A 10,941-nucleotide genomic window follows, 5' to 3' on the forward strand; every position below is an offset into this window, starting at 1 on the left:
CTCCTTTCAGTTCTGCCAAAAAGCCATGCTGGCTTCTGCTGCAGGGCCTTTGCATAAGCCTGGTTGCTCCCTTTGCCTGGGTAGCTCTTCCTCCTTTTCTTCAGCTGCTCAACTCTGACTTGACCTTCAGGTCCCGGGAGGACTTCCCTACTTCCAAATTGTCTCATAGCATCCCCGAGACTATTCCAAGGCACTTATCACAGCTTGAATTTACACGCACGCACACACACACAGAGCTATGATTTTTTTGCATGTCTTTTTTTTTTTTCTTTTTAATTGAAGTTTTGGGCTTCCCTGGTAGCTCAGTTGGTAAAGATGGGGTTGGGAAGATCCCCTGGAGAAGGGATAGGCTACCCACTACAGTATTCTTGGGCTTCCCTGGTAGCTCAGACAGTAAAGAATCCTCCTGCAATGTGGGAGACCTGGGTTCGATCCCTGGGCTGGGGAGATCCTCTGGAGGAGGGCATGGCAACCCACTCCAGTATTCTTGCCTGGAGAATCCCCATGGACAGAGAAGCCTGGTGGGCTATAGTCCATGGGGTTGCAAAGAATTGGACATGACTGAGTGACTAAGCACAGCACACAGCTGATTTACAATGCAGTGTTAGTTTCTAGTGTACAGCAAACAGCTGTGATTATCTGATCCCATGGTTTTCTCTCCCTCTAGACCAGGCATCAGGAAACCCTCCTGTCACCTACTTTTATAAATAAGATTTTCTTGGAACTAGCCACACTTATTTGTTTACATATTGTCTACAGTTGCTTTTGTGATCTGCCTGCAAGGCCTAAACTATTTACGAGCTGGTCCTTCACAGAGAAAGTTTGCTGATCTCTGCTCTGGACAGTACATTTCCCTAGCAGAGACCACATCTGTTTTCCTCCTCGGCACAACCCAGCCCCAGTCAGGCGCCTGCAAAGAGCCAGTGCTCAAGAGCAATACGGATGTATATGCTTCTTGGATAAGTAGCAATTTTTCCCCTGTCAAAATTGTATTGACTTAAGTTATTATTAAAATTACAGATTTCATCAGGAACAGACGTCACTCATGAGATTCCAAGACTGTTGTCTGGCAAACAGTTCAATACACTAGTGACATTCCCAACACCGGCTGGCGTGTCAGGGATCACAGAGCAGCTATTGGCTAACGAGAACTTCACCACCTCTTGTAAGTGACCTGCCATCCACGTGCATGGACCATCATAAACACAGAATAAAGCACAAACCCTTGTTCAAGTGACTGTGGGCTGTGCAGACTGATGAAAACCTATCATGAAATGTCCTTTAAACATTTGCATTATGCTGTTTCTACAAATACTCCAAAGAACCATTGGACGAGTTCAGAGAAAACGTCTGTTTTATTGTTATACAGAGGAAATAACTGACTTTTGTTCTTTTTCAGTGAATTGTTCAGACTCGATAAAGAGTGTTAACCACATCTAGACACTGCTCGGCACTGACCCCAGCACGGTAGGTCATGCTGTCACTCCTGCCTTCCCGAGGACATAAACTGAGGCTCAGAGGTCACATACTGAGCAAGTGACAAGGCTGGGAGGTCCAGGTCTGTTCGAATAAAAGCTTACGCAGCATCCCCTGCTTTTAAGCAAGGTAATGAAGATGGAGGGGCAGGTAAAGCTGCACCCTTGGTGGGCTTAAAGCCCATGCAGAGAGAATGCTGCCAGGCACATTCTGTGGCCTCTGTTTACTAAGGGGTCAGAGGTCCCACGTGATGATGAAGTGGTAACGGAGAATACTATACAGAACAAACTTTCAGGACCCTGAAAGTACTGATTCAATAAAAAATTCTGAATGAATACAGCAGAGCCTCAGGGTCAAGGGTGCTGACTCTGGAGTATAGGCCTGGATTTAAATCTCAGCTCTGCCACTTCCTAGCTGTGTGACCTGGGAAATCTCTCCAGCTTCTCTGAGCCTCAGTTTCCTAGACTGTAAAATGGAGATGATCATAGGACTAACACCAAAGGGTCACTGTGATGATGGAATAAGATGATAAGCATCTCCCTTTAGCCCGTTGTAGGGGGGTGTGGTGTGCCTTGGACTCCTTCTGGCCCTGAGATGAGGGAGAGGCCCTGCCTGTGGGCCAGGTGGGCTGCTGCTCCTTGGAGGCTCACACCACACCTGAACAAACCGAGGCACCAGCCGACAGGGCTGGTGATAGCCCTGGATTAGAGTCCACTGCCCAGCCTGCCTCCCGATGACACCGTGGAGCCCCCAGCCGTCACCTACCAGCAGACTTCGGAGTGAACTTGTCTCGGTTCGCGGCACACACAGCCAGCAGTCGGTAGCCGAGGTCCAGGTCGAATCCTTGCTGAGCTGCCACCCGACTGACCACCTGCCAGCAAGATGGGGAAGAAGGGTGGGGTGAGTCACCGTCCATGCCAGGCCTCTGAACCCAGAGTGATGGATGCACCCTTTCACAGGTGAGCTGGGAAGACTAAGGCAGGTCCTCAACATTAGGCAGAACTGGGACTCAAAGTGTCTTGTTTAGTCGCTCAGCAAACACTGATAAGCACCTCTCCCATGCCAGGCCCAGGCTTTGCCCTTAAGGTGGGCCTGACCCCGAAGCCCAGGACCTGCTCTTTCAAGGGCCCATATTTGGCCTCATTCTGGGAGTTGGCAGGCTATGCTGTGCCACCATGATTAGCATGGCCCACGGCCAGGCTCTCTTCTCCCTTCAGACTCCATCGCCCCAAATCTCCAACCCCCAGGAAGTCTCCTATGCCCGCCACCCCTCCCGCATCCCTCACTAAGCCCCAGCGCCGACCACCACAGGATACTCGCCACTCTCGCTACTCCAAGAACAGTCCCCAGCCCGCAGCATCATCCTCTCCTGAGTCAGCCTACATCTGGAGAGAAGCACAGAAGTAGGACTCACCACCTCCCTGGAGCTCCAACTTGGAGCTGCCCAAATGGACTACTAAGAATACCCCAGAGTCATGCCTGGTGATCGCCAGCTCTGTGCCAAGCGCCCTGCAGCGTCTCGGACCCTAGTCCCCAAACTGCAGGGCCATCACACTCAGCCTGGGGTCCGTCGCCAGCGCCAAGCACTGGCCCCCTGCCAGGGAAGGCACCTGCAAAAGCACATCTCAGGTGGGACAGAGAGGTCCCACCTCTCTCCCCATGAACCTCGGGAGTATGTGCTGGAATGGGGAGAAGCAAGGGGCTGGGAGGCCCGCCAGTCCCAGGGGGCGTCCCTGCAGGGAGGGACGGGTGCTCGGGATGGCTCCGCAGGCTCACACCTGCCCACTCCCGGGTGTCCCAGGCAGATGAACTCCCTCCTGCCTGCCTCATTAACAGCAGCCGAATTAGGTTTCCTTATTAAGAAGGAAGGACCTTGGAAAATGGAGTCGTTTTAGGAAGCAGCTGGGGTGGCTATGGCTGACTGGGAAAGGAGGGCTCCCGGATGGGGGGCTCACTCTGCCGAGAAAGGGAAGGCTCCGTCACTGAGCCCCTAGAGACCACTGCTCCAGAGGCGTTTCAAGGCCCTCCAAGGGTCTAGGCTGCAATGGAGTTTGGCCCCGCCCCGGCAGCCATTAGAAGAGTGCCCCATTGAAGGCTTTAAGGGCCTTCCCGGTAGCTCAGCTGGTCAAGAATCCACCTGCAATGAAGGAGATCCCGGTTCGACTCCTGGGTCAGGAAGTCCCCTGGAGAAGGGATAGGCTACCCACTCCAGTATTCTTGGGCTTCTCTGGTGGCTCAGACGGTTAAGAATCTGCCTATAATACGGGAGATCTGGGTTTGATTCCTGGGTTAGGAAGGTCCCCTGGAGAAGGGGATGGCTACTCACTCCAGTATTCTTGCCTGGAGAATTCCATGGACAGAGGAGCCTGGTGGGCTACAGTCCATGGGGTCACAAAGAGTCGGACACGACTGAGCAACTTTCACTTCATTTCATAAGCTTTCTATTTTAGGGGTTCATTGCAAGGACCCTAGAGCTACAAAGTGTGGGAAAACCACTTTTCTTTGCCAACCCTCTCATTTAAAACCTGTGGACACTTGAGGCCCAGAGAGAGTGTCCTTGGTGCACCAGGAAGGAGCCAGTGAACCCCTCCTTCCAGGACCAGAATGATCTCTTGACCCTGCCTCCCCGCCTCCATCTCCAGGGAGCTCTCTGTGCAGGCAGGAAAAAGGACTTTCTCAGGTTCGAATGTTTGCTCAGCTTCTCTGCTGCACACAGAAGCCCCTGGCGCAGGAATCTTCTGCCTCCCCAGGCCTCTTTCCCACGGGATCTATCTGCCCCTGCACTGCGGTTCTTATGCAACTCCACCCAGCCCCCCACCCCCATCTGCCACTCACGCACCACGTTCCAGAGTCTCCGAGCCACCTCAGGGCCAGCTATTCCTCACTGTTAGTCTCACTGTGCAGGCAGAAAAAATAGGGCCCGTAATCCTTTTTTTTTTTGAAATATATATATATATATATATTTTTTTTTTATGGACCATCCTGTAACCCCTGAACTGGAAGGTGAAGTCTTTTTTATAAAATAATTAATTAATAAATTGAATCTTGGTTGTGCTGGGTCTTCGGATGCTGCATGGGCTTTCTCCAGTTGTGGGGGGGGGCTCCCCTCTGGCTGTGGTGCTCAGGCTTCTCGTTGCTGTGGTTTCTCTTGTTGCAGAGCACAGGCTCTAGGCTCATGGGGTTCAACAACTGCAGCGCGGGGGTCCGGTAGTTGTGGCGCCCTGGCAGGTGGGATCCTTCTGGACTAGGGATCGAACCTGTGTCCTCTGCAATTGGCAGACAGATTCTTAACCACTGGACCACAGGGAAGTCCCTGGAAGGTGAAGTCTTACCCACTGGACTGCCAGGGAAGGCAGTCCTCTGGCATTCTCTCTGGCCTGTTGAGTATTCCAGTTCTGGAGACAGACACTGTAGAGTAGGGAGAAGGGTCATGCAGCTCAGATGTTGACTACAGAGCCCTCATTGGTGGGCCAGCCTTGGGGTGGGTGCGAATGAGCCCAGGCAGTTTGTTTGGACTAGGCATCAGGAAGGGAGGGAGTTACACCCTGGTGCAATGAGAATGCTGGCCTCCATGAACGAGGGCTAAGTAAATGCTTTGTAGGCAGTGAGGTGCCAAATTCTCACAATAGTTCTATGGGGTGGTATGACCATCTCTGTTTTACAGATGAGGAGTCTGAGGGTGAGAGAGCTAGGATGCTATGCCAGGCAGTCAGGCTGCAAAGCCTGGGTTCTTTCCACGAGAGGACTTCTTTTTCAACCCACAAAGGGTTAAGGCCATAACTCCCCATCGGCATTGAGAACCCTCAGGCTCTGGGTTGAAGGCAGAAAGGCAAAGGTCCCTCTGTTTGGCCAATACTGGCTGATCCTGTTGCTCTGGTTCCAAAAAGAGAAACTAGCTAGATTGAGCAAGAGGGGCCTGGTATTGGTTCTAAGGGCTCCTCTGCAGGCCTGGAGGCTCTGTCACTAAGTCCCCCAAGCCCAGTATTCAGAAGGGCTATCGGCTCCAACAATTTCCTTTAATCAAGACACAGAGAGGGCAGGGCCTGGCTGAAGGTCACACAGCGCAAGTGTGGCAGAGCAGGCTAAGCTGGACCTTGAGATCCTAGAATACTTCGTGCAGCCCCTGTCTTCCCCGGCCCAGCCTAAGGACCTCCTGAAGTCCCGTGAGGAGGGTCTGATTGTCAGTGGTAGAGAGAGTGGGGCTCAGTCTCCTGTGGTGATTCAGAGATGCCTGCTCCCACCGCACAAGTGTGAAGACCCCTCCCTGAAGAGCCTGTGGTGCGCGGCCGTGGCACCGCTGCCCTCTGCTGGCTGCCTTGGTCCGGTCAGCTTGGCCTAGCCTACGAGGTGCTTCTAAGGCTGACTGGTGTGACCTGGCTGGCTGAGACCTAGACCCTGGCATGCTACAGGTCGGGGAGTCCAGTCCCTCAGGCCACAGAGCAGGAAAACTGAAGCCCAGAGGCGAGAGAACAGGCATGTTCAAAGTCATATGGCAGTTACGTTAGTCCCATAAAGGCAGTGCATTGCCTTTGAAAGCAGCAAGTCTCCTGGCTGTAAAACAGGACAGATTGTCTCGGAGATGCTAAAGAAGGGGTTCCTGCTCCCAGCTGGTGGCTGGGTTCTGTCATCCTATAAGGCAGTCACGGAAACTGGCCTGTGCTCCGATCCTGCTCCATCCTATACTGAGCAACCAAAGGCATGTGACTTAACCTCTCTGGGCCTCAGTTTCCTCATCTGTGGAATGGGTACAAAATCTCCTCTTTGCAAGGATGACAGCCAGGACCAGGCACACGCTCAGTGAAAGGCTGTCTGTGAATGTGCACCCGCGACCTCAGCAGTGAATGCTTTGAGGCTGCGGGGACTCTCTCCCTGGAGGGGTGGCAAGGGCCCTGCTGCTGTGCTCACGGGTTTTCGGTTTCTCTTTCCCGTCTCCTCTCATGCCTGTCTCCCTTCTCCTGTGTCCTGGCTGCCTCAGCCTTCTGTCTGTCCTCGAGCAGATCAAGTACATTCCCCCACAGGGGAGGAAGGAGAAGAAGGTCCAGAGAGGTCTGACTTTGAGAGGGACTCCCAGAGAGGACAGTCAGCCCTGCCGCTAAGGGGAGGGCCTAGGAAGGAGCTGGTCCAGAAGAGGAAGTGGTACCTGGGCTGACGTCCCTTGGGAGAGGTTGCAGGTCTGCATCCTGGGGTCAGAGGGCATGAAAGGGAGGGTGGGGTAGGGGACTGCCAGCAGCCCAAGGCTCTTCAACCCAGGGCCCGGCCCTGGTATGGCAAAAATGTGTCCAGTTATTGCCTGAGGCTAAGTGATTTTTAATTTATATCCTCCAAGTAAGCCGAATCCAGAGGAAATTGTTTTCAGAGGTCACCGAGAGGGTGAGGGCAACCTGGAGGGCTCAGCTAGTCCTCGGGATGGGAAGGGGCGCGAGTGTGTCTGTGTGTGTGTGTGGTGGGGGGGCCCTGCCTAGACCCCTTGGGATCGCTCACCTGTTCCATCCCATCTCTCTCCCGGGGCACAGCTGGGTTGAGGACGCTCAAGGGATAGGAGGGCTGGTGGCAGGGCCCGGGGCTCCTGCAGGGGCAGCGGTCCCACCCTGGGACTGTAGCAAGCTGCTCCCCCAAATTCTGTTGCCTTGTTTGTAAAACAGGGGGTGATAAACCCTTCCCTGCCCCCTTGCAGGGTCTTCACAAGGGTGCAAGGAGATAATAACAGGGAGATACGTGGGCACTGAGGGTGTCTTCTATAAACCACTCCCCGCGCCCCCTGCCAGCCTTTCCTGCTGCAGGATTTATAGTGCTCCAAGCAACAATCACACTCAGGTCTCCACCCCTGTGGCCAGTGGCCTGAGTCCCCTTTCTGGCTAAGTGGCAGGTTGGGAATGGGGTGGGGCTCAGAGCTGGCCATTCACCCAAGTGTGTGCCTTCATCTGGGGGCACAGCTGGCCCTGGGCTTTTGTCTACACAGTTTCCTGTGCCTGGGAAGCCATGGCCTCATCCCCCTTCAATCAGATCCTACAGTTTTCCCTGGGCTTCCTCCTCCACGAAGACCTCCATAATCCCTCCATCCTACCCTCCAGGGATGCTCCCCTGCAGAGCTCTTGTCCTCACGTAAATTATATCCCATCACTCACCTACTGAAGACCCGCAAGGGCTCCCCACTGCCCTTCCCATCACATCCAAACTCTTCTCAGTCTGCAGCCTCGGGGCCAGCTGGTTTCCGCCCCCCTCTTTGACCTCTCTTGTACCCCTCTGCCACGCCTGTGATCCTGTCACCTGAGACTGTCATCAAGCCTCAGGGCCTTCGCACTCCCATTCCCTCTGCTTGGACAACCCTTCCCTCTCGTCTTCCCTGGCAGACTCCTTTTTGCTCTTTGGGTCGCATCGCCTCAAGACACTTTCTGATCACCATCCTGCTCCCTCTTACAGGGTGCTGGGGTACATCCTTAACTTACTCCTTCATGGGCCTTAGTGTCAGCCTCTCCCACAGAAAGCTAAGCTGCTTGCAAGAGGCCCACACTGCTCACTGCACGCCCCTCCAGGGCTGAGTGTGGACTTGGTGAATATTTGCTGAATGAATAGATAAATGACAGGGCCATGGTGGGGCCAGTTACTGGTCATTTCATGCCCACCTGTCCAGCCCCCTGACCGAGGCCATCACTGGCTTCAGCCTTAGGTCCCTGCATTCTTGCAAGGTCAAGCTCGGGGCAGGGAGCATGGCAGCCCTACCCCCTCCCTTCCTCACGACTACCAGCAGCTGGGACGGGAGTAACATCTGGCTCTGCCCTTGGGGCTTAGCCTGAGCCAGGATCTCACAAAGAGGATTAAGGGAGCTGGGTTAGGGAGGGGCAGCCCAGGGGCTGGAGGATGAGGAAGGCTGGGAACCCTGGTTTGGCCCAGTGGCCCTGAGGGAGCCAGATGGTGTCAGCTTCGGACAAATGCAGAAACCTTGGGAAGGTCTCGCTTGCATCCCTGCTTGGCATCCCTAAAGGCCAGGAATATGCCCTCTAGAGGTGGACGGGTCCTGACCTGAATCCCAGGTCCACTTCTAACTGGCTGTGTGAACCTGGGAAGGTACCCCCCACTTCTCAGCTCCCTCCTCTATACAGTGAGGATGAAGGCAGGACCAGTCTGCTCTGAGGAGCCAGGGAGAAGGCACATCCAGGGGGCCAAGCTCAGTGTCGGGCACGGAGGAGGGGCTCTGCAGGGACGGCCTTTCGCCTCTCTCCTGTCTGGAGGTTTTTTCAGAAAACATGGTGGCCTTGGGTTGTACCCACTGTTCCTGCCTGACGAGACGTACATCTTGGCCCTTCCTCCCCAAGCGTTGGGGTAGCCGGGCTCCCTGGCAATCTGTTTATCCACATTCCCTTCAAAGCTGACTCTGGACGGTATGAGCAGCTGTCCCCACTGGCCGCAGAGGTGCCCTCACATATATGGATACAGGCCACGTGGCTGGGGACAGTCACAAGCTTTGAGCTCCTTCCACGTGGCTGCCAGCCAGCGGGCTCCTAAGCTTGGCAAATCAAACCGCTAGCTCTGGGCCTGGCCTCTGCCCAGCTTGGATCCTAGACCCTTACCAGGATGAGTTAATTTCAGTTTCCTGGATTCTGCCGCACATCTGGGCACTGGCATGTTCTGCTCCATGTGCTTAGGACATTCTTGCTATCCTCAGGTGCTTGTGCAGGTTATCAGACTCCTACAGACGTATCAGTGGCGCTTTTCCTGGTTTCTGCAACCTGCCCCACCACCAAGATGGGTAACACTTCCCTTCTCCCTGTTCCCTCCACCTTATCACGATCTCCTCAGCCGTCTCTTCCCACAGCTATCTCCCCATTGAAGAGGGAATCAGGCTTGGCAAGGTGTCTCCCATCTTCAGTTTCCCAGGACTTAGCACAGCGGATTGTGCACGATAAGTGAGAGATCAATCAGTGTTTATTGGATAGATGGATGGATGTAATAGACAGAAGCCCAATAAATGCTTATGTGAATGAATAGATGAGTGGGCGACTGTAGAAAGAGCTCAACAGATGTTTACCGAAGTGAATGAATGAATGGGTGAAAAGAGGGTTGAAAACCTGCAAGAGTCTCTCTGCTTTATGTATGATGGAACATTTACTCTCGTAAGTTTGGAACTCTTCAAAGTAGGATCGTGTCTTTCTCATCAAGTGTAAAGAAAGCAAGTAATGCTGAGAAATGTGTCTCCCCATTAGACTAGATTCCCTGCAGGGGTACATATAGACGGGTCTTCCCCTCCAGCCGCAGCCCAGCACACGAGTCCCCAGCCATCCTCCCTGGGTGTAGGCACAGGCCCGGAGGACACAGACTCACCGTCAAACAGCCCATCAGGCTCTGCTCAAAGGGCCGCTGGAAGGCTCGCGGGTCTCCACACCAGTCCAGCAACTCCGTGGCAGCATTGTGGAAGTTGGCGGGGTTCTGTAAGTGCTGTGGGAGAGGGAGAGGAGGCAGCGTGAGGCTCCAGAAGTGAGGCCAGTGCAGTGTGAGGGAGCCTGGGGCAGCAAAGACCCCAGGTTTCCCGGGGAGGAGACCCACAGAATGGGGCAGGCCAGGATTAATGAGTTCTCTTAAACTCCTCATTCACTTTCCCCCTGAATCTCCACTCCAGCCTACTTTCTGATGGGATGTGAATTGTGGCCCATTGCAAAGATGGAAAAACTGAGGTCTAGAAAAGGGCAATGACGTTAGATATTAAAATGTTTTCTGGATGCTGGCAGCGGGGGTTAGGAAGCCCTGTAGGGTTCAAGAGGGTGGTATGTGGCTCCCATCCTTGGAGCTGGTTCTCCCTGAGTCAGGACAGACTGGCCCTGGAGATTCCTTATTGATGAGCACCCCCCACCCCCACCCCCTGCCTCGCAAACCACCACCATCACCACAGCTCAGGTCTGCATGCCACCTGCTCTGGCTCCAGCAAGCCCTGCTGGAGCCAAATAGCAGAAGCAGGGGGCAGAGAAAGAGGCCTCCAGGCCACACTCAGCTGGGAAGGCGCACTCAAGCACCACGCGCCCAGGTGACTGTCACGTCGTGATGAGGTGCCTGTGGCTCAGCCATTCCTGTTCCCCACACCCAGGATTCCTGGGCTCCGGGATGCTGGCGTCGCTGGGAGGGGACCCTGCCCGAGCTCAGGCCCCACCCAGTTATGGGGTCTAAGTCAACAGAGGCTGAATTCTGGTGCCAAGGCTTCTAGATTCTGCTTCAGAGCCAGGCCATGGGGCTGAAGTGGGGGAGGGGGCTGCTGCAGCTATTCCTTCCTTCTTTAACACTTATCTGAGTCTTCCTAGGCCAGGCTGAGTTAGGCATTGAGTCCAGGGTCACAGAGCATGCTGGGGCAGAGTTGGGACTTCAGGGCTGAATGTGAATCCCTGTGAGGTCTCCAGCAGGACAGGCAGAAGGTGTCCACAGGGGCTGGAGTAGAAGCCAGCTGCAAAGGGGATCCCCATGTCCTTGGTGCTGGGAGAA

The 10,941-nt window shown here is 54.3% G+C and overlaps 1 protein-coding gene across 6 annotated transcripts in view; it reads right to left on the reverse strand.

The window, feature by feature from the left end:
* Positions 1–10,941, reverse strand: part of ZMIZ1 (zinc finger MIZ-type containing 1) — a 243,110-nt gene that overhangs the window by 94,798 nt on the left and 137,371 nt on the right. For all 6 annotated transcript variants that reach the window (XM_040242620.1, XM_040242615.1, XM_040242618.1 and 3 more), the window contains 2 exons: positions 9,796–9,909; positions 2,242–2,347 (listed from right to left, as the gene is read on the reverse strand). In XM_040242620.1, coding sequence (XP_040098554.1) covers positions 2,242–2,347; positions 9,796–9,909 — 220 coding nt within the window. The remainder of the gene's footprint in view (positions 1–2,241; positions 2,348–9,795; positions 9,910–10,941) is intronic.

The sequence above is a fragment of the Oryx dammah genome, unplaced genomic scaffold, assembly GCF_014754425.2.
Source record: "Oryx dammah isolate SB20612 unplaced genomic scaffold, SCBI_Odam_1.1 HiC_scaffold_6, whole genome shotgun sequence".
In the NCBI taxonomy this organism is placed as follows: Eukaryota; Metazoa; Chordata; class Mammalia; order Artiodactyla; family Bovidae; genus Oryx; species Oryx dammah.